Source organism: Falco naumanni, chromosome 1 (genome assembly GCF_017639655.2).
Source record: "Falco naumanni isolate bFalNau1 chromosome 1, bFalNau1.pat, whole genome shotgun sequence".
NCBI lineage: Eukaryota > Metazoa > Chordata > Aves > Falconiformes > Falconidae > Falco > Falco naumanni.
In genome coordinates, this window is record NC_054054.1 from 91,844,561 (window position 1) to 91,869,537 (window position 24,977).

General features: G+C 37.1%; 1 protein-coding gene across 2 annotated transcripts in view; it reads right to left on the reverse strand.

Moving 5' to 3' along the window:
- Positions 1 to 24,977, reverse strand: part of MED13L (mediator complex subunit 13L) — a 204,149-nt gene that overhangs the window by 93,621 nt on the left and 85,551 nt on the right. For both annotated transcript variants that reach the window (XM_040606209.1, XM_040606200.1), the window contains 2 exons: positions 12,855 to 12,939; positions 7,968 to 8,051 (listed from right to left, as the gene is read on the reverse strand). In XM_040606209.1, the coding sequence (XP_040462143.1) occupies positions 7,968 to 8,051; positions 12,855 to 12,939 (169 nt within the window). The remainder of the gene's footprint in view (positions 1 to 7,967; positions 8,052 to 12,854; positions 12,940 to 24,977) is intronic.

Consider the following 24,977-nt stretch of genomic DNA (forward strand, 5'->3'; position numbering starts at 1 on the left):
GCCGGTATCTCTTGTTTGTGGAGACTGTTGCAGTACAGAAAGCAGAGCTATAACTGTAACTACAATTATAGTTGCAACAGATTTAAGTATTCAAAACTAAGGCACTCCAAATATCTACAAAAGCCCTTAAGTCAATTCATTACTGATACAGTAAGTGACAACACTTGTGTTTGGCAGACAGTGCAACTGGGAGTCCTGACAAATCTAATTAACAGCACATCAGGGGCACTTAGTTTATCCTTTATATACAGTGCCAATAGTGGGTGTATAATGAGAAAAGGAGCTTAAACATTAGTGGGACTTCACTAATTGGTCACCAAGTCCTGATTAAGCCAGACTTCATATATAATTATTGAAGTTTGAGTGCCTGACGCAGGCGTATCCAAAAACACTTAATGAAGATGCTAAGTCACTTGTAAACTACATAAAAATAAGACACAAAAAAGAAAAGAAATAGCCAACAGAAAAACACAACTCTGATTTTCTTGAGCTGCTTGCTGTTTGTATACCCCTAGTCCAAAATACTTTAATCATTTAAATAACTTTTTAAAAGAAAGTTATAAAAGTGTGAAAAATAACATAGTCTCAATTACATTAAATAATGCAAACTTTTGGAATACATATAGGCATTCCAGTAACCTTATATATATAAAAAAATAAATAAAAATATTTGCCTATACAATAAATGTAGCCAGCAAGTAATAGCCTACAAGAGAGTGTTTTACAAAATCCAGAAACATGACAAGAGCAGCTTTCTATGTTTGTTCATGCACATTCATTAAATCAGTAAAAAGATTCTTAACTTCAAAATTCTAGAAATAACCAATCTGCATTGTAAATGGGAATCCACAAAAGTGTGTATCTCAGCTCCCTCAAAATTCTACCAGGAAATAGTAGTTATAAGCATACACTGGAAACAGATGGAGTCAGAGTATCTCCAAAGAAAAAAGGCAATTCAAGTCGCAGGCACCTCACCAAAATCGAACTTGTGAAAGCTCCATGATACTCTGTGACAGCACCTTGAGCACTTCTACTCACTCTAGCACAGCCCAGGAAAACAGGCTACCTTCAAAGGCAGTGGGCCAGATGGTATGCTTCTTTCTCTAGACACAAAGGGCTAAGAATTCTGCTAACAATTCATTTAAAACTGGTAGATGTCGGTCAGTATCTTGCTTCTATGTTGGAAGCTCACTAGGAGCCACACACCTAGAGGTCACAAACATTGTTTTACAAGACTCTGCCAGGCTAGATTATCAACTGTTGCCAATTCTGCTGCATACCCTCCTGCCTCACATCACCCTGCCCACCCTTTGGAATTTCTGTATGAAATGAGGGACCCGCAACCGACATCGTGCCTGCCAGAGAGACACAAGCACTCCAGAACACACAGTGCAAATACCACCATAAATTTCATTACTAGCAGGACTGTTTTGAGATAATGCTGCATCCATACAAAGAGGTCACTGTAATAACATAACTCCCATTACGAAGACAAGGGTAGACTTGCGAAGAAGGAATTTCAAACTCATGTCTATCAAAGGTTCACAAAATATCACAAGACTGAACAACCAACAGCACACCTATCAACATCCCTTATGTTTTATCTTAGCTGTGTGGCTCAGTTCCGTGCACTCAGCCAACAGCTGTGTAAGATACTCTACAGCATCATTTGAATTAGCAGAAGAGGGTATAGGCAGCATGCTAGAAGCACTTGCTCCAGTGACATCTTACCAGTGACCCCAAACAGGGGTCTTTCTATCATTCCCAGGACTTTATCTTGATTGGCAAGGGTCAAAGAATCTGAAGAATCAGTGCCTGGGGTTGCTCTGCCACGGTCTTTTTAATGCTCTTATTCCAGGAAAGGAAGATGAAAAGGATGGGTCATTATCATGAAGAAAGTAGTCCTCAGCAGTAGGTGCTACAAGTATACCAATCTAACTCCCTGTCTCATTTATTAAAGGATACTCGTGAAAAATAACAGCTGTAGCCATACTGTAGAGCTGTGCAGAGGTAATGCAAACTGGATCGTATATTTAATATATTCAATGAAAATTTTACAGTATGCTCTGTAAAAACATCTTTTAGAAGATACTGTTTTATTACTTTCATTATTAAATGAAAAACAATAGACAATTTAATACAAAACACTCCTTAATTTATAGCTTATCTAGACAGTTACTTTGGTAATAAAGTACATGAACATTATTACCTTCAGTCCAAAATGCTTTTTTCCTGCACAGTGAACTAACGTTTTCAATCAAGAATTTTACATACAATATCCTTGCAATACAACACAAACAAAATAACCCAAGACAAAGAGTAGCATATATCCACAATTGATAGTAATTAAAATCATAGTGCTTGAATAGCATTTTTCCAAAATGTTAACAATAACCTTAAGTAACCCTAAGTTGTTAATAATATTATATCTTTATGTTTTATAGTCAGAAGATAGTAAAACTTTATTAGTGGTATTAGATTAATAGACTTGAATGTAATTACACTAAATTACTTTAAAACATATTTATAAATATAAACACACTGACACCAATGACAACAGCTTCTTCCGAAAAAGGCATGTGAAAACACTTATTTTATAATCTGTATTTTATGTCTATTCCTTCTCCTAAAATATGAATGCAGACTCCATTCCATTGGTTACACTACCAATACTTCAGAGTAGGTAAGAATTAAGGCAGCTTTAGCACACATAAGATGACCAATTAGGAAAAAAAAAAGAAAATAACCAAAAAACCAAAAACATACACAAAAATCTAAAATCTCCAAAGAACAAGCAACCAAACAAAAAACCCCCCAAAACCCCTAACCAACCAGAGGCATAATACACTAGCTTGGTGTACGATTTTACTGAAACTGTAAATAAGACTGAGAAGAAACTCAGCAAAGATGAACATAACATCTCAGAATTTAAACCTAAAAAACATGAAAAATACTTGTCTGGGAACTAAGCCTCTTAAACTAAAATAGAAAAGCTTATTTTACAGGGGTAGGAAGAATTATTGAAAAATAAACAGTATTTATGATTACTTAGTATTTCTATCACATTTATTTTGACAAGTCAGGAATAAGCACACATTTTTTAAGATTAGATTGATTTTTATTATTTTCCTTCCTAGTCTTTCCTAATTTATGATGGCATTACTTGGCAACACTGCGCATACATATTACTATAGTATCACTATACACCATTTTCAAGAAACATGTATGATCACATTATTGATTTTTTTAAAGCACAATTAAAATACAAGAACATAAACTTAAAGAATTAGAACAATTTATATGGCTTATTCTTCTCAAATTCAAGAAAATTAAGATGCCCGGTTTTAAACTGAGACGTTCTTACTGCATTGCAGTGAACTCTACATGCACAATCAGTTACCACTTCTCAGCTGAGGAATTAAAATCTTACTAAAAATTTACATAGATAACTTAATTTTTTTTATCATGCTTTTACTGAATTACATCATCATTTAATGAAACACCTCAATAACATTTGCCAAAAGGACATTATCTGTGTAACATCATGTGCCAGGACCAAACCTCTGCACCAGATTCAGACAAGGTGCTCCAGCCTTACAGACAGGCACTAGCTTCCCATTCCTCTCTGGCACAGCACGGCAGTTCTCTAGGGCTCACTAAATCAGATGTTTTCATATGAAGATACTGCCTGACAGGAGTTCCTAGCATGACAGAAAGTGAATGCAGCTTGCAACAATCCTGAAGACAATTTTGCTTTCACTGATCCAGATATTCCTTAGATAAATCCTATGACTACTCCCGGAAAACTGAAAGTAATGATGATTTCCAAGATCTCAAAGAGGAACCAGTGCTTAAAGTGTCTACAGTCTTCAGGTTTTGATGGCACTGATTAACACTCGATTGTGATGCTTGCAAAGACATGAACACAGCTATTGAGCAAAACTGGATATGGTTGAGCTAACTGAATCTGATACAGTGGTAAAAGTTCATGGATTAGAACTAAGGGGGAAGAGTTGACATGTGAATGTTCGGGATACTGTATTTATTAAAATACAGCCCATGCACTCCTAACTCAGACATGTCTATATTCTGTCAGCATCACAAGAGGTTGTCATAACCAACTGTCTTACGGGATAGTAACAAACAGAAATCTGTTTGGAAACTGGTATCAAGAAACTGTATTTCATTGCAGCCTAACTGTAATTCCACTCTTCCATCCCCACTGTTTCAAGCGCACAGAGGGTCATGCAGCTATCTAGATACCACTCCTATCTTTCAGTCTCCTCACCTACTAACAAATAAAAGAAACAAACTACAAAATATTTCACTGAGGGAACTTTTTTCTTCTTAAGGCTAAAAAACCCAACAGACTTTTGGAAGAGGGGATGAACCATCCGTTATTTAAGCTACAAAAAGCAACATTTTTTTCCCCACATGTTCTTTACATTTAAGCAAATTAAAAACAGCACAACAACTTATGTTGTTCATACAGTTCAAAACAAACAGACTCCCCCCCCCCCCCCAATTTCCTAGTACCCACCAAGAAAACCATCTCTTAAAAAATTAGCAAAGATTCTTGCATAAGATGGTCATAAATTTATTTGCCAGTAAGATGTTTAACATTTTATGGTGGTGCTTTCTGAAACCGAATCCCCCCCCAGAAAACTTGAAAAGTAATTCTGAATAGACTGTGAAGATGATTTTTTACTCGACAGTGGAAGGCACTATCAGTGCCTTGCATCATGCAAAGTCTGCAAACTCCAAAGATACAGATCTCCTTTAGGAAGTTGTGTAGCTAAATAAGCAAGTTTGCCATTTTCCAGCAGTAGTGTGGAAACATATTTTAGACACACACTGCTGTAGAACAGACAATAAGACACAACAAATTATTTAGTAAGTGGCAGAGAACATTAAAGATACTCAGGAAGGAAAACCCACAAGTATTGCATTAAATTTCCTGTCAAAAGCATCTGGTTTGCAATGTAAGCAAAATGAAACCGTATTAGGGATCTGTCTGTAACTCCCTCTGCTGTTCCCTCACTCCCCCTTGAAAAGACCAGGAAAGCTCATCTTGCATATTGTTTCTAACACTGCCTCGGAAGGTCACCTATTGTTCTTAGACCTCCTTTTCACATCTCAGGACTAACTAGGTCACAGCCACTGCCATGCTCCACTTCATCTTTGACTCCATTCTAAATTCACAGAACTCCCCGCCCTTCTCCTTTAATGCCATTCACAAAAATCACAGCCCCTGAATCATTTTACTGCTTGAAAGCCTGTCGCATGAGTTTTAACTCCTTCCCTGTGCATTTATGCCCAGTCCAAGACTTTTCCGTATATTCCTGAAATGACGTAAACTCAGGATGTCGGAAATTTGAGATTACTAACTTTGCCACAAGTATCAAAGTAGACTTAAGAACCATTTGTATTTCTTTGCCAGAGTGACACCTGCTCAGTTTTCATTCATTCAGGGATCTATACATTTATACAGATCCATTATCTTTATCTTTCCCCATTCAAGGGGAATAGTGCCTGCATTTTCAGCAGGGATTACTCATTCCCAGACTTCAACCTAATCACTGTATACACAAGGCAACTTATTTCTAGTAATTTATATATTAACATGGATTTAGCTACTATTTTTTAAAATACCACTTTCTTTGGTTATGAAGTCATTACCCATAGTGCTAAAATACCTAGACACTCTCAGCTGGCCTTGCTTTCTGTGACTGCTCCTTACTGCTTTATCTACAGCAAGCGGCTGCTTAGAGCAAGAACTTAACAAAGAATTTATATGGAATTAACGTCAATCACTTAATTTGTGTAAAGACAGCTTTTTGTGCTACACTGCAAAAGAAAGCTTAAAGAATTACATAAAAGGTGTCTGGACAAATTAGCCCCCAAAGCCTCCTACTATTTGCTGTTACTGTCCACAGTTGACTCCACTCTCAACTTGTGCCATCTTTATGACATCTTTCAGTAAGATTAGTTAACTCCAATGATATATTTATAGCAGAAAGATTAAGAACCTGAAACAACACAAAACCTATCTCATATTAGGCCACAGTTATTATATACCATTTTAAAAGTATTTATTTAGCAATATCTAAGTGATCTATACTGAGAAGTACTTTATAAAAAATGAAGCAAACCAACAACCCACACAAACCAACAATAAACATTATCTTCTTCAAATCAATAGTCTACCCTTTGACACTAAAATTCACAATTAAAATGTCGAATTTGATATGCAGAAATACTTCTAATACAATTTAAATTCAACAGGAATTCATGGTTTGGAACATGTTCCAGACCAGATATATTTCTGTGCATACTGTAGAATAATTTACAAATGTAATTATCCCCTACAGATCACCTCACTGTACAAGAGACTCAGTGTTACACATATGTAAATAAGACACATAAATAAAATCTGCCAGAATTCCAAAATAACAATACCTTCCACACCAGTGCTGCTGCTGTTTGACACAGCATCCACTATTTCAGACGCTTCATTTCTTGAACTGATACACACCAGGAAAAGACATGAGACTCACAAACACATTTAATCTCAGCACTCAGGCTGCAGTAAAGTTGATAAAACAAATAGCTTTTGCTGAAAGGAGCTGTCTCACTTTTCTAAAAGCTGGAAGACACCACTTCTTATGTCACTTCAGGGAATTAATCTTCCAAAAAAATAAATTAGATCTTGGTGTGATCAGAAAAGCAGCAGAGAAAACACAAGGGAGGAAGGTGGTTACAAACAGCCAGGACAGAGAAAGGTATGGGAAAGCCTGGACCTTTCAATGGCTTCTTGCCATTAGATCGATGTGAAATCAAAGGTTACACATATACAGTGTAAGTCTACTTACCCACAAAGAGCAAACAGCAAAAAAAAAAAAAAGGTATTCCCCATGCTAAGTTAATGCTTTCTGGTTTTATAAAGGAGACAAATCCATGTTTAATTACCTTAAAAACAACTGCTGTTTGGAAGTACCTGGTTAACAAAGTCTGTCACAGAATGCAGCCAACTGTTCACAGTATTAACATGTAGCAGAGGTAAGACACTGCTATTGTAGACAATGCAGTGAGATAAAGAGATGAGAGGGAGAAGTTATGTATGATCTACAGAACAAATTCCACCTGTACCTACAGCTGCCATCAGACATGCTGTTGTGACTGTAGCTACGCTGGATGAAGAAGTTACCACCCCGCTTCATTTCCACTGGCTCATTACCTTCAAATCTTCCAGCATAACTGCATGTTTAGTCACTTCCTAACCCAGTTCTGTCAAAATGATTCCCGTTAGAAAATCTGTGTTTCAGTTTAACTCAGATTATTTTTGACAGAACTTGTTTAGCAGATGACTATAAATGCAAGTACCAGAAGATCTGAGAACACTGTAACCTTTAAAGCTAGGAGAGGAAACAGCAACGAGCAAGTGGAGACAGCTAGCCCTTTTCCATGGTTATGTTGCTACAAGAGAAGCACATTAATCAGACATATAAGTCTGATTTGTCAGCCTGCCTAATCAGTGAAACCTGTATATCAAGGCTGGTGTCTTTAAAGAAAATAAATGAAACTGTATATTACTTACTTTGCTGCTTAAAAAGTCAGGTTGGGGTTAAGTGTCCAGAAATTAAAATAATTTGTTATAACTGCCTGGAATTCTGTTGTATAATGAGAGGAACAGGCAGATACTATTCAAAAGATATAAAAGAATATGATATTTCTGTGGAGTTAAGGGATAAATACCATTCTCACCTTCGTATCTTAAATTACCACAACAAGACATGAAAAATTACTTAACTGCTTTCTGTGTATTACTGAACAAATTAGTGTCTGTGTTTTCACTTCTTACAAAGTTAAAAGAAGGGGAAAAACTACCATCAAAATGCAGCATCAAGTTACCATCATGCCATATACAACACTGACAGGAACAGTACTCGATATATAGATCGCCTTACCTTTTATTAACAGGCTTCTCATCCTTGTCGTAGGGCCTTATGAACCATTTTCCAATTCTTACGAAGTTTTTATCCATCAAGCACCTAGAAGATAATTACAGCAACAATTACTAGTTACATCTTGAGATGTAATTAAAAGCAGTCTTTGAAGACAGAAAATCTAAGGGATTAAGCAGCTGAATTCCCATCATATTGAAATCAACTTTGTAGCTGCTGGGTTCCACATAACTTTGCCATGTAACTTTATTTTCCCACGCTAGTCATAGAAAATCACTGTCCAATTTCATGATGCTGTCACTGATGCTGATCTTCACATATGCATTTTCCCCTCATCTCCAACAGAATCTCTTCCGCTCCATGCTACTCTTTTTGTTGAATGATCCATCATTCTTGTTTTCAAACTCCTCCTCTTGAATAATGACAATTCATGGTACAGATTCTTTTCTATACAGTGCTTCTCTCAGACTTCACAATAAAGAATATGCACTCCTGTATTTTTGGCATGTAAATGGCATAGTATAGTATATGAATGACAGGAAATTGTATTAAGTAAATATTAACAATGAACCCTTTTCCCTTCACATGATCCACAGCATGATTTCAGGTGTTGAGACTTCCGTAATTACCATTTCCTCTCTCAGAAAGCTGCACTCCAACAAACATACTTCCCACACCACTAAATTTAGAGCAATAAGTTACCCGTTTTCTGTGGTCCCTTTAGAAGTGCACAATTTCTTTATAGAAACTGTATATTCTGTGGCTTTATAAAAATACCACAACTAACAGTGAGGATGCAAACTGATCAATAACCAATTTAGGTTGACAAGGAGTGCTTGATGCCTTTCTGAATCCACTTTACAGATGAATCACACTAGCAATATGACAACACTAAGTATGCTTCAACATGCAGTTGAACATACTGCCCAAGGGATCACATAAATTTGTTATGAAGGAACGGTTTTCAGTAAGGTAAATATTATGTTTCTAAAATTTTTAAAAAATGGTCATTTGTTGCTAGCAGTTTGTTTACAATTATGAGCAATATATGAGCTTTCCCTATACATTTCATGTCTGATAGGTGTTTCTTTAGGTGGAAGAACTGTACTTCTCCACTCTTCAAAGTTTTCTAATAGTTTAATTCTATAGCAGTTGCTACAGATTAGCCAAAACAAATAAAAAAATTAAAATTCACATGAAACCTTCTGGGAAAGTACATTCTGCAAAGTTTAGAAAAAACGTGCAATCTATACTTCAAAAGCATACCCAGAAGACACAGATAGGAAATGAATGACAGACAATGTAGATACTAATAGGTTTCTAATTCTTCTGTATAAATTTGGCAGGGTTTCCCAAAGCTAAAGCTAGGCTCCAGAAAATTCTAACAGATCTTTCTCAATTAAAGCAAAAAGATTCCAGTTCTGTTGAATATACCAATACCTTAAACTGAATATGAAAGCTAAACCAGCAGAGATCTAAAGGCACTGGTCTTGTGCAAGTGGGAAAAAAGTAGTATGCTTCAGCAACTGTTTCCCTAGGAAATATTTGCTATCAGAGAAAGCCTGTCAGTGTCAGCCCGCTTTATACAAACAAAAGGAAGCCTGTGAAGTTTACATCAATAATAAACTCTCTCCAATCACACACACTTCAATGCCACATCATCCTGCCTCACAATGACAGGTTTAACTGCCTCAAACTAATGCTACTTTGCTGGGGGGGGGAAGTCTTCATGGGTAGACCTGGCCTTAAAAATCAGCCAACCCTCCACATGCTAAACTAAATCACAGGTTATTATAGTCTAATCCCATATGAAATGGGAAACATGACTACAGAAGCATGGATCTCAGTTTTGGCCGAATGAACAATTAATGACAGCACGGCATTATTTTTGCTGTATAAGCACTCGATGGTAACTAGTAACAGTAAGCTGTAACAATGAACTTGCATCAAAAAAGAAGCTGGTCATAAAATCCCAAATGAGTATACAGTTAAAAGCAGTTATTTAACCATATGAAATAAGATCATAAAACACTCTGAACTCCTTGGCTCATTTTGCTAGTTAGGGCTGAGTGATACTTTCCTGTTAAGTACAGCTGTTGGAGCATTACACTGTCACTTGACCTCTCATATTTCTGTTTTTTCCATGAAAAAATGTGACCTGACAAGGGCACACTAATGATTATGAAATAATACCATAATATTTCAAGTATTATTTCCTCAGATCTTCTAACGTTTTCTAAATTGCCAGTTTACAAACTTCTGATCACTAATTTGGGTACTGTGGGGGGAAAAAAGGAAAAAAGAAAAAAAAAGAAAAAAATAATAAGAAAAGAAGAATATAAGCAGTTGTGTAAAGGGCTTTTCCCGCCCTTGCCAGGGTTACCTCACAGCAGGCACCTATCCCCGCTGCCCGGGCACAGCTTCCCGCCTTTCCACCGCCGCTCCCACCCGCCCGCCCGCCCCCCCCGCCCCGCCCCCCCCCCCCCCAGCCCCTCGGTGAGGAGACGGGAGGAGGAGGAGGTGGTGGTGGTGGTGGTCACTCCCACACGGTTCTCCCCGGTGTCATTTGCTTCCCACCGCCGGGTTTTCCTGCCGCGTTAGTTTTTGCCGCCCCCTCTCCAGCTGTTGCCGCTTTTTCCCCGGGGCCGAGGCGGCTCGGGCCGCCCTGCCCTGCCCTCCCCTCACAGACGGCACCCACCCCCCGCCGGGGCGGCTCCGAGAGGCCGAACTCCACCGCCAACAGCTACAGCTTGGGGGGCACACCAGGGGCTTCCGAAGAAAAATCTGTCCTTCACCAACAAAAAAATAAACCCCCAAACAACCCATAAAACTTCAAGCACTGGCAACGGCCCTATCACCTTCTGGTAAGGTCAAATAGAAGTTCAGGACTTTGTTTGATTGATCAAGCTTTTCCTAAATGCAGGATAAAAATGGGTCTTTCAAGTGTTATTTCTCTTTTTAATAAAGCCCATATACACTGTTATTTTTCGATAAAAGCATCATGATGTTAACAAGGTTTCGTATGGCAAACAAACAAACAAAAGCCCACCAAAATAGTGTATACCTTAAAATAAACTCACCTATAATACTGTAAAAATGAGGTAGCTAATTGGGGAGATATTCGGTAAGCCATCACCTAAGTCCCCTCGACAGCTATTCCATGACAAGACAGCTTAGCTGAGGGGGCTGCAGAAGGCATGCCACCCGCCCCCAGCGCCATGGATCCCCAGCGCCATGGGACTGTCCCCAAGGGCAGAGGCTGAGCCGGTGGCACCAGACCCATCACCTGGCAGTGACACGAGCCTTTCCGCACACACCTGATGTGCGTTGACCACCTGTATTTCAAAGCCTACAGCTGAAAGAAAAAGAGCTCTGAAGACTTTTCAGGCACAGCTGGGTAGAACGATCTGGCTAACTCTGCCGAGTGGTTTCAATTAAACTACTTTTTACCAAAAAAAAATTAAAAATTACTTCACTAAGCTTAAAGAGGTCCAATGAATAAAGATATCCACTAGGAATCATACTTTAAAAGTCAGTTGGCTGGGTACCACAGATGAATAAACACAAAGAATTATTTTTCCCTTTTATACTGCAAAGCCTCAAAAGAAATAGTGAACTTAGAATTTAAGTTTTATACTTATTCACTCTAAGTACTCTAATACTTCAGTAAAAATCCCCTAAAAAACCTGATGAAATAGAAAATAGGAAATACAACTAGCCCTTGTACCTGTGAACATGCACACAGGTAGCCACCCAAACCTCACTTGTGAGCAGGCACGGAGAGGTGACTAGCAGTCAAGGGGACAATTACTGCACTCATGGGAACACAACCTCAGGAACATAACACAAACCTGATTATTAGTAAATCTACATCGAAGCAAGTAGGATACTAAATGAGACAAGATCAAAGTATTTTCAATTAGCTTACTTTCTGAATGAAAAAATATTCAGTGCTACATTCTACAAAATTACTGTAACACAAAGGTACAGGTGAGGTGCATTACCTTTTGTTGTAATTATTATTATTATAAATTCAGAAAAAGTGGGAATAGCCTAATGACACTTAAAACTGAGATCTCCAAATTTGTAAAAAGAACTGACATAATACAAGAACATGATGATGACCTGGAGAACTGCAGTTAACGGAGAAAGAATTAAATGCAATAGTGTCTAAGATGTAATGTCACACACTGAAGGTCTAATAAGATAATCTTCAGTCAGTTTAAGAGTTGATAGCTGGATTAAGAAGAAAAAGCTGTAAATGTATTAACTAATCACAGAATAACTTTGCAATCAAGTCATATATAAGTGTGTGTGTATACAGATACACGTATAAAAATCATCAAGACGAAAGCAATGCTAGGATACATTAGGCCTGTCAGAGCCTGGAACTGTTAAGCTTCACCCTGAATACTGTGCACAAATTTAGTCAAATTCTAATATGCGTGTACCTAGGGTGATTTGAAAAACAGAATTAAGATCTTTCAATAGTACCTGTTAAGACAGGTACTATTTAGCCTTATCAAAAGAGCTGGAGGTTAGATACAATTATTCTCCATAAGCATATTATCTGTAAGAACCTCAAGAAGGTGAAAACATTGTTTGGGTTTTTTTGCCTTTGATAGAGCTCCACAGCAAGAATCCAACGAGAAATATATACTGACATTATTCTTTGTATGAGCGTTTAATCAGTCTGCACAGCATTTTATGATACATTTCCAGAGTCAATGACTTAAGAGATCCATCTCTATCCTGTGTCTCTTGCACTAAAAGTTCTACCTCTAAAAACATGTGGTTTAAGATCAGTAACAATATAAATGGTCTGTAGATATCCTACATCATTTCAAATATAAAAATGAAATATTTAAGTGCAATAGATATTTTTCTTACCTTTCCAGAAGATTATGGATTGCTTTGAAGAGCAGGGTCCTACACTCATAGGAGAGTCCATTCTCCCACAATCCTTCTTCCACCACTACAAAAACATAAAATATCATCATGTTCAGAACTGGGAAATACAAACATTAATACAAAATATAACTTCAACAGCTTTAATTTTCAACAGCAGCATGTTTCATGAAACTGTTTCAACTATTACCTGTATTGCCAAAGTAGCTTTAATCTTTACTTGCTGAAGACACCAACTTTGAATTTAAAGAAAAAAAAACCACAAAAGCATAAAAGTAACACATTTGTTTGGAGTGTTCAGTTTTAAAAGTAGGGAGGTGAGGAATTCATGATCATTCTTTGCCATGACTGCCGAGAGATTCTTTCAAATTCAACCACAGATGCAGACAAGAAACAAAGTGAATCATTAAAGGTGTAAAATCAATTTACGTAACTTAAACAACATTAAATAACTATCCTAAACCTCTGTCACACTCAAGCGAAATTCCTTCATTGTACTGACTTAAAACTCTTGCAGTTTAAGCAATACCCAGCAAATGTATAAAATACACACCATTTTTTTATTCAAAAACAAAAACTGTAAACTCAGTACAAAACTGCAGAGATTTTAGGGAGTTTAAAGAAAAATAATCTCTCACAGTGGAGTGCAGCACGAACTAGTCAACGGAGTGAGTGCCTGAAGGACACAGAAATCTCAAAAATATCTGCTGCCCTTACTCTTTTGGATGCTAAAACTACCAAGAGTAAAACTATTTTTGGTATGCCTGTACCAGATTATAAATCTTATTCAGCCATAAGATGTGATCTGAGCTGCAGAATGAAAACAGATGATTTAATAACTTTGTCAAGGAGTAAGAATTTGTTAATTGTCCGAGTTCTGTCATTTCAATTTTACAAGAATACTCGGCAGATCTTTAGAAATGCAATCATAAAATTCTACACGTTAGGAACTGAATACTTAACATCCCTCCTTGGACAATTTAAAGGATGAAATCCTCCAACAGCATGTCTATCATGCAGAGATTATTATCCAAGCATAGTTTACTCTACAATCACGTTTAAAGTAAAGCTTCTAAGGAGTTTCAGCTGTATGAGAAACACTAATATTGCCAGCAGTATTCAACTACAGCTTCAAAGCCTCAAAAGCCAGCATTGTTCATTATTCTGCTGCTTCTCCCGGCAACTGTAAGTCATATAAACCTCAAACAAGAAGAGGCACATTTTTTGAACATGTAATGTTGCGATATGCAAATATTGGTAACAGAGTCTCTCTCCTTTTACGGAATGAAAAGCCAGGGCTTTAGCACCTAAATCACCTTATTGAATAGCATAGTTACTTCCTCAGAAGAATGAAAAGGCATTTGGGCACAAGCATGAGCCAAATCTCTTTCCCTGTAAAATCATTAAAGGCCCCTTTAATTCTTTCAAAACCTTACTGACACAGAGTATGTAATGCGCCATAGCTGTTCACTAGGTAGAACTTCACATGGCCTCAGTTTTCATATTTAAAACAGTATTCTTAAACTTCAGAATCTCCATGCATTTTTGCAACTATCGATGTATAAATTCTGTACAGTTCAGAACTACTGGAGCCTAAGACACTGTACCAGTCTTGCACTTAAAAACTACACAATTCTCAAAATATGTAAACAGGTATACATTGAAGTATGAGACAGATCACACACAAGTTCATCTCTATGAAAACTCCATACTTAATAAAAATTCAATTTTTTAGATACTGTCATGAAGTTGAAAGAACCTGTAAAAGCCAAAAGAAATTCACCACCACATGGCACTGAGCTCTTCTTGAGTTTCACCCCAATCCTATCAGGGCATTCATGCCAGAAGCCAGTATTGTCCGTGCATTAAGAACTTCATGCAAAATGGGAGAGATTAAGAACTTATTCCATGACATTACAGGAAACTTCTCAAAGCCAGTCTGGTGATCTCAATCATAACTCACTATCCGCTCCCAAGTATGCACAGACTGATGGGACCAAATGAAAGAACAGCTTGTATCAGCTCTCAAAACTATTTTCTGCAAGTATAAATTCACCACTGCCTCCAGAAGAACTAAGATCAGATCACACCGCTTTACAACGTTTATAAGGTAATATTCTGTAGGGCTGGAATAATTTTAATACCAAATTATTTAAGTACCGGACATTCTTTTGCCCCGCTCAGCTGTGACTGGCACAGCTCCTCTTCAGGCTATACTATTCTCTTACTCTTCCACAAACTGAGACCCTCTCCCCAGGACACATGTGCCCAGAAAAGCCTATGTACACCTGCAGAAGGGACGGAACATGAGGAAATGGAAATTGGCAGCGCTCTCCTCCTCGACACAACACCACAGCTGCATTCATGGTTACCCTGCGCTCAGGAGAAGGAATGGCTATGCAAGGGAATGTGTCCCTAAGCCTAGGAAAAAAAAGCAGGCAAAAGCACTGTTAACCTCGCAACGGTTACCTTGTAGGTAAGTCCCTAGGGTCAAGCCTGCCAATGAGGAGCAGCAGTTGAGTACAACAGGGAAAAGGGGAGAGTTAAGTGGTGTCTTCCCTCAATATTCTAATTTTCCAAACTGGCTTTCTTATTATTTGGCATTCAAAAAAATTATATACAAAATGTAAATAAAATTATTTCCCCATGAAATTTAACCCTAAGCGTATCATAAAACATCTTCAGAACCATTTTCCTATAATAAATAATACCTTTGATTCCCAGATAAATGAATGCACTATATTTAAATGTAATTACCTCTCATACTTCTTCCTACTAAAAATGTACATCTCACAATTGAGAGTATGTACATACAGCTGTTACAGTAAAAAAAATAATAATCAGAACTGCAGCATTTTACTTCGCCTCTGCTCTTTGGCTTCCTGATCCAGACTCCAAAAGAAAAGAGCTTAAATAACTGGAGCAAGTTACAACTTCCAGGTGCAAATGGTGACCAGTACCAAAACTTGGCAAAACGCTACAAATTAGACTATCCCTGCAAACTGCAAAATTCCTCACACTGTAACAATGAAACTAGATTTTAGATTCTGAAGAATATTTTAAATCACTTACAGAAAATTGAAGGCTAGGAAATAATTGTTGGCCTCCGTCTGTCTACACGATTTGTAACGCTTTTAACCCTTAAAAAATGCTTTCAACTCAAGCTTTCGTCAGCCTTTCAGTGCTGCCTGACAGCAATCTCAGGCACACAGCTAACATAAAGCAGGTGCTGCACAGGTTCATAAACGTACTTAAGCCAAGCACCTATATCCTGTCCTGAAGGTAATTTTCTGTTGCTCTAGTTGAAAATATTTCTCTTTAGAGGCAACAAATTTGATGCTGCACAACAGCTGTGAAAGCCATCTTCAAAGACAACTTCTAGCAGAAGAATCAAGTAAAGATTGACTTTTACTAAAAGAGTATGACAGAGCAGGGAACTACTTTGTTCTCCATGGAAGTCAGAGAGGAGGTTGAGAGTTTTGGAGAGGCAGCAAAGCAGATGGGACAGAACTGTGGTCACTATTTTCCAGGACCTGGGCAGTCAAAACCATCACTAACCCCATCCATTGTTTGTGGCAATCCCATTTTCTGTAGGATGTCAGATTGGATGACCTCTAGGAGTCCAGGCTCCTTCTCACCTGTATGATCTCTCAGATCTACTGATCCTTTACTGTGATAGATATCTGTATCCGTGTGATACATTTATCAGTATATGCCAACTACTTCATCTAAGCATGTGTAAATTCCACAGTATTCAAGGATGACAACTGGAAGTAGCATGTACTTTCTTGTGAAACAGGCAGTTTAGACCCTTTTCACTGTTTATCCCTCCTGCAATAGAGGGATAACTTTACCACTACTTTTCTCACTAAAATAAACAATTACTGTGTGTGTCTTGTTGTTTGGTTTTGGGGGTTTTTTTTTGTTTTTTTTTTTTGGGGGGGGGGGGTTTGTTGGTTTTTTTTACATGAAATGACGTCTCAAAATAAACAACTAAGCTTATTAAAACTCCACCTCTAAAAATCTGGATACTTGGGGGGGGGGGGGGGGGGGGGGGGATCAAGACGACAAGGTCACATCATCTCTGCCATTAACTATACTTCTATAAACTGACTGGGTGAGATAGTCTAACTGCCTTTACTGTATCATTCTTGGTATATGCTTTTTAAATCCAGTGGAGATAGAGAGCACTGAAGAAGCATAAGGATCCCAAAAGAAGAGTGAGATTTTCAGTACCTTTCAAGAGGGGAGAAGAAAAATAGAAAAAAAAAAAAAAAAAGACTTGAGATAGCCAGTTTTGTATAAGAACATTCTATTGATTTATCTGGAGAGGCATCATTATTTTCACTTTCTTAACTCTTCTAGATTGAAACATAAATAGTCTTTAAAGTTTTTCATGGAAAGGTAATAAAACACCAAAGCAACATTTTAACAGATACAATGGCAAAAAATAATTCTGTGTAAGCTGACAGGGCAGCACTGTGTAGTAAAAAATAAAAAAGTTAATGTTACAGTTGAGTACCTGCCTATTACCATTATCCAACATACTAGTGTGTATAGGAATAAGGGAAAAAAAAACCCACCCATGACTTTTGGTTTTAACACCTGAAAGAGAACACAATGCAGTGTTTTTTCAGTTGCAAACAAATCTTCCACAGAGAAAATACTTCCTATTTTCTCATTCCAAATGTGATATTAGCAGAAAACACAAAAAGAAAAAAGGTGTATTTGACACTTATAATGGATTATGACTGAGGTAGTAAATCTCACTGCTAGTCTCCATACAGAATGGCAATTAATCGAAAGCTTTCACATATAAAGTTTTTAAATGTTTGTAATCATTTAGTTTTCATCGTTTCAAAAAATGAATAGAACATTTGTGCTGATTTCTAAGTTTATCCCTGTAGACTGGATGCTAAAACAATTAAAGGCAGCTACAATAATTTAGGCTTACACTGGAAATTTATAATTTAAACATACATTAATGAGCAGCTTAGTTGGCTTGGGGTCTTTTTTTTATTATTATTATTATTATTATTTTCAAGTCAGAGATGTTAAGGTCTTCAAAATGTCCAATGATTTTTATGAAGCCAGCCATGTTTTCAAAGAAAAAAAAAGAACCATTATAAAAATTTCAAGGAGAGAAGTCACAGCAAAATATCAAAGCAAATACTTCAATAATTTTAGGTCCCCCAGCAGAGATACTAGAAAGATAATAAGATCTCTGTTCTGCTTCAGTGACCAAACTGACATATTTTACTTAAAAGAAATATAGGAAGGAAGGAAGGAGAGAAAGCAAGTTAAGACTGTGGCGGCACTGCAGAGATAGTTATACCTTTAAGAAATTCAGCCACCCACATTTTAATAATTCAGGTCACACTGCCTTATGCAGTTTAAAAGTAGAATTAGTTTCAAAGAATACATATTTCCTCAGAGCTATGTTACATATTTCCTTTTAATGTATCATATTGCAGCAACAGCTGAAATGAACGTCTAGACATCAAAAACAGTCTTTATTCCCACCTACTGCTTTTTTACCTCAGGCATCAAAACTAATGAAATCTATTATCCAGAACACTGACTTCAGTTACCACATTGGCCACTGCAAATATGAAAAAACACTCTGGGACAGCACCAGTTATTCAGCCATTAAAATTACTGAAAATCAATTTCTTGCTGCACACTGCAGAAATACTGATAGATTAAAGCAGGACACATGGGACAAGGAGATTACTTTGAGGGAAGATTACTATGTCAAACTGCTGAGGAAGGGGTTATTCAGCTACTCAGGGTTCATATTCAGATCAGTATTTGTTCCTTCTTATTCTTTGATATTTTGTCTTGTCGTCACCATGAAATATGAAGAATGTGGGGATTTTTCCTTGTGTAGAAACAGTTTTAAAAAACACACAGCCAAATAACTTGAACAAAATCAGAAATTCAATTACTAAAAGCAAGCATTTCATTTTTCACTTTAACCTTTATTAGCATGCCCTTAAAAAAATATTTCAAAGTCCAACGAGTATTCTGAAGCATCATTTCTTCTAAAAAACTGAGTTAAAAGAGTTACAAAGCAACGCAATGGTACATTAATTCTGAAAAACTATATTATACCCATAAAAATCCAATTAAATGCGATGCTATTGATCGATCATTTTTATACTGCCATTGATCACCTTGTAAAATCTGTCTTTGAAGTCATTAGGGATTAAATTGACTTATTACTAAATCAGATTCAACCCACTTAGAGATCTAATTTCCTTGCACTGGTTATGATTGTAGAGAAATGGCACTGCTCACCTCTTACAATACTGAGAATTCACCTTGGCTCTCTGTCTCCCAAGCCAACTCGCCAGCCAAAAAAGAACCAATACAGAAGAAATTCTCACCAGAACAGTCCATTTTGTGTTCATGTATTTGCAAATAGAGCTTCTGTGAAGGGTTAAGAATATGGCCATACTGGTATTTGCATCCAATATCCTAACATCACAAATTCTCGGGAAAACTTCCAGGGAAATCACAAAATTAATTAATACTATCACTGAAAACTGCTGTTCAGACAGGACCAAGTTTGTATTTCGATAGGCCACAATTTTTGAAATATAAATAGATACATAAACACTAACACTTTCAAGCAGAGTTGACCATGAAACTAAAATTGTTGCACTTCAGCAACATAAATAAAACCTTCAAAGGCAACAGCTGTCGAATATCACAGGAATACAACACTTTCATTGTTGCCTACTGAAACAGAAATTAGCATAATAGGTATTTGTTGGAAAACTGATGGTAGAGGTAGCTATCTGCACTTTAGATTATGTTAGCACTACTTGAAGTATTACTTTCATTGCTTCCTCACTCCTAGTAGGTAGGAAATTATATTTTATAAAATATACATTAAATGTTACATTCTCTCCCTCTTCCTGTTCCATACCCTCACATTTCTTTACTCCTGCAGGGTCTCTTTCACCTTTCCATTGTAACACACCACAATGCAGATCTTCACAGTGACATTTTCCCAGTGCCATGGTTAACTATGCAACATTTTGAAAGGCACTAGGAACAAACTGATCATGTAAAGTATGTAATCACTTCTGGTTTTTTAGAAGTTCACTTCCAAATATTCCAAAAATCCAGGGGCAATATCTAACTTCCCCAAAACCAAAAGTATTATCTATGAAATCAGTATAAACATTTCTGTGTAATTATAGTTCAAGTCTGCTTTCTATGTAGGAATGCAGAACTAGCAATGCCAGAGAGCTGAGCAGCTCGCTTCAGAGATATAAGAGATTCCAAATAAAACAGTTAAGTTTGCTGTGTGGTTTTTGCTTTGAATGCTTTTTAAAATCACTAGCTCTGTTCCAAGAACAAGTAAAATGAACATAAATATGGCAAAACTTTTATGCCATTTACACTGCTTCCTAGAGTAAAGCAGGAAGTTGTTTGCAGTGTGAAACCTGCTCTCGCGCGCCAGAAAATTCCCCCCAAATCCCTGATTTAAACTGTTTCATTTGTCCCACCATGTGTTTGTGTTAAGAACTTTTATTTCCAAGCTACTTTATATTTCTTTGCAGTGGTATTTCCTATAGATGAAAAGCATTAACCTGACCATTGTGAAAACAGACTACAAGTTTGGAGAGACTCTCACCATCTTCCCCTGAAGCGTTCAGGGCTAAGGATGCCACTAAGAAAGAAGTACTTTCTTAAGTTTACTCCTGGGAGCTTCTAGAATTTCCTCCCACATTTCTGAACTTTTCACTTTCCGTTACATCTCATTTCCTTCTTCAACTTCTTGGTATAAGGGCATTAAAAAATAGTTTCTCAGAAGAATATAAAAGTAACCCAGAAGATCTGAAAGCAAGTAATTTTTTTTAAAAAGAAATATTACTATACTTTTGTAATCCAAGGAAACAATCTCAACTCTGCAAACGTGACCTGCTCTCTTCTTTCTCCCTCCGAACCTCCAAGTTTTCTTCATTCCCTCCCATTTTCAATGACTACGCAGGACTCTTGTAGCCAGTGTGCAACCCTCATTCCACACATCAGCTGCAAACCCCCACTTCTGCCTTTTGATCTTTCTAGGTTCAAAGAAGATAGAACTACTGCAATACATCTGCACCAGTAAGATCTTCCTTTCTGCACTGATAATGGAAGGAGAATGTGGACTTAATACTTTTCTTCTCTAAACATAAGTGTTTTTCATCGATAGCACGTTGAGTGTATTTCCCCATCCCCTACAGTCAAGAGGCTGTGCCGGAGGTAACAGAATGTACGAGGCCAGTGAGTCTCTAAAGAGAAATCAGAGCTAGTTCAGCCATCACCAGAGTAACACAAGGCTTGTTCTTAGGAAAAATACAGTCCTTATTAATCCATACTTGGAAAGCAAACGGAACAAAAAGTCTTTTCTCATTTATAAAGTATGCAAGACGTCATTCTTGAAACACAGATAGATCATTTTGGAAAGCGGTACCAGGATGCTTTCTTCCCTCCTCCTGAAGGCAGGTTTGCCTTATAAACAATTGCACAGCTCAAGACAGACGATTCCATTTTAAACTGCAATTCTGATGAGCCAAGTCCCTGAAAAGCCTTCCACTCACCACTCAACCAGTTGGCCGTCACTCCTGCGCCAGCCCTGTGAGTAATCCCTGCAGCTGTAGGGAAAGCAGGGCACTCTGCAGCTTCCCCTCCCCACCGCCCCCGCCCCCCCCCCCCCCCCCCGCAGCCGGCATTTCTGCGCTTGCTACAATCATCTTAAAAGAGCATTTTGCAGGAGGCTTAGCCCTGGCTGAGGGCACTCTGCAGCGTGACCAAGAGAACATGGAAACACGATTCATTAGACATGCCTGGAGTGATAACAATGGAACTGCTTCTTGCTGCCTTTCATTTCTTACATTTTGTGGAGGCTAATGCATTCGCGTTACACAATGAGCACATTTACAGACAGGAAAAAATATAATCATCTTTAAGCAAGCCAGCTTTTTTCATTATTATTTGCTGTTTTACAATATGCTTGCAGGCTGCCACAATTTTTAATTGATAAGTTAAGATTATAAACGTAACAAAGACAAGATCTCCAACTTATCCAAAGACACATTTATAGAGAAATTTAAGAGTGTAATGTTGCCTAATCTCTCCATGATCATGGCTATCTTCCTTCCACCCAGCTAGGAACAAAACACTGTAATATTTCCATCTCAGTTGTACGCTTACTTAACCAAGTAAATATTTGGATTTCCATTAGCTAAATTCGAGTTTACTCTTCTGTGTAAAAATTATGAATTGTGCTTACTTTTTCTCAGTTCATGCTTCCTTATGGTACTGTGCCATTACTTACAGCCCCCAGACCACTGTTTTCTTCTTTTCCTTTATTTTTTTTGCCCAACCTAATAGTTATAGAAACAACCATTTTCATTAGGAAGATTCTTTTCCTTAACTTACTTGTAATGCTATATTGTGAGAAAACAAAATTGATTTAACTTAGGAATATAGGAAATATTTTATAGCAGTCTCCCTTGTTAAACACACATCATGTACCACAAACACGTAACAGCTAACGGTTATAAGTGTGAACTACAACACTAATTCCATTATATGTGGAACATTAGATAAGTCCTCTTCATATTAATTTTTGAAAACTAGGAGGAATTGAGCAAACACATTTGCTTCTAGTTTATACAATACTTGAAAATAATGTTTAAAAGCTTATTTTATTACTTGCTTTCCTACCTCCCTATTGGAACTAGTTATACTATTTTACACATTTACACAAGTGAACTACAAAATTGACTTGGCGATTTGTTTACTTAAAAGTTGCCAAAGCAAAAGTTGAAATCATTTCAAAAAACCCAAACCCCACCCATCCAGCAGCAAATATACAAATAAAAAGTAATAGTTAGCAATAGGCAAAGCCAAATTTAATATTGCTAACAGTTTTTTGAGTAGCAAAGTTAAGCACTAGATTTCAGCTTATAATTTTTATACATGCTTTAGAAGCAGAGGGTCAGGCTTCAACAATAACTAACATTATTGCAAAGGTGTTTATGGTCAGACTTGATGCTTATAAATATTTTCAAAATAAAAGGTAGGTTTCCAGACTCTCAAGTTTTGCTACTATTTTTTGGATAAAAGAAAAAGAAAAAAAGAAAAGAAAATACATCTTAAGTTTAGGTATTAAAGAACAGCAGAAGTGGTTGAAATGAAGCCTCTTTTTAAAAATGTGAGAGTGCAAACTGTTTCCCTCACATACACATCTTTTTTGAGAGAACAGTAGACTTTCAAAACCACAGGCACAAAATAAAAGGCTATAAAAGACTTCAGAGACAAGACAAACACATTTTTGTCATTTTGTTTTGTTCTTTACTGGATTTTAGTACTCTCCAAGCAGCATGCCAAAATACTTTGTGCTCTTCTGTAAGCAAATGTTTACTGGAGCTTGCCACTATTTAAACTGAAGTAAAAGTGAAATAACAGGTTTTGTGCACCACCACCATGTATGCATGCTACCAGCAGAATGTCAAGCAGGCTTTGAAATTTATTCATTTTTGCTGCCAACTTCTGTCAGCAGCCAGCAGAGGGAGCTACCTGTAACCAGTTCCTGGACTCCTCATAGGATCTGTTTCTCAGACTTCAAAAAGGATACAATATCATACATGCTAAAATTAAAACTTCTAAAAAACTGACCACATTCAATAACAAACATTTTAGAAGAGGGATGATTTTGAATAGGAACAGTTTAATTGCTACTTTTAAAATGAAACCCTCCATATGAAACAGCTTTAAAAGCAGAATAACTTCCTTGAAAAAGTCTAAGTGCCCAGTATCAAACCTTGTGTAACGATTCCTTGAGAAAGGCTAAATATTTGGAAATCCATACGTGCATTACATCAAGTGGTTGAACAGTTACACGTCTTTGATTTTCAACTAATTAGTTTCACACATTTGGTCTTTCCTGGAAAGTTTCAAAAATTTTTGAGCTCAAGTTCACACTTAACCAGCCTGCCACAGTGATGATGGACTGTGCTACACTGAGGCAGCTTTTTTATAACGCTGAGCTTCACTAGCGCTGCCTGTTATTACAATTGCTATGTTGGCAGCACCTTTCAACACAGGAAAATTCAGCTATAAATTAATCAGTATAGATGTGCTCGGAGATTCTTCCTCTGCCTTTGCAGAAACATCAACATGACAATCAGACAAGCACAATACACGGCTGTTTGTAAGGCTGGCCAGCCAAAGCAAGAGGGACAAACACAGTACCACCCCAAACCAAAAGTACTAAATAAAAAGTTTCCGTTGGAAACGAACCCCTCTCCCTCCCTATGCCCATCTATTCCAATTCACCTTTTCAAGCAAGGAATACTACAGATTTCTTTCAGATGGGGACAGAAAAACAATTCCTCCATCAGCATATTCTTATTTATAATAATATATTCATTTATTCCTATTTGTAAACAGAAGGTATTGCAGGAAAAAATATTAAGATCACACAACATTATATACAGCATCAGGGATGGAAAAAACAAATCACTGAAGACTGGAGAACCATTCTGCAATCAGTTTTATAAAACTTGAGAAGATGCATCTACAAAAAATTCCCCTTCACAGCATCTCCTGTATTCACTGTTGGAGTTATTTCACATATCCATGTTTCAACAGGAGCCATCTCCCTCACCGCTGATTCTGCAATGCAAATGTAATATGTTGTTCACTTTACAGTCTGTTGCCATGGATATTAATGTGATGTCATAAATTGTTATATCTTCATTGCAGAAACAAAATGAAAGGGCTTGTAAGCAGGAGAATAAGAACTCATCCAAGAAAGCATACTTAAGAACGAGCAACTGTTGTACAAATCACAAACAGAAAAACCATGAATTTGTATTTTAATTCAGTATTGTTTAATGTTTCTTTACGTAAGACCTACCTGAAAGATTACAGATTATTTAATTGATTTTACTCTAATTTTACTGGACTGTTACCTGCACAGCAGGACCTCCTCAGCAACAAATATAACAGCACTTCTGTAATTTAGCTTTCCACCATGGCTGAAAATACCATATTTGTTTCTGAACTCTCACCTTAATTATCAAGGCAGTAGATAACCAT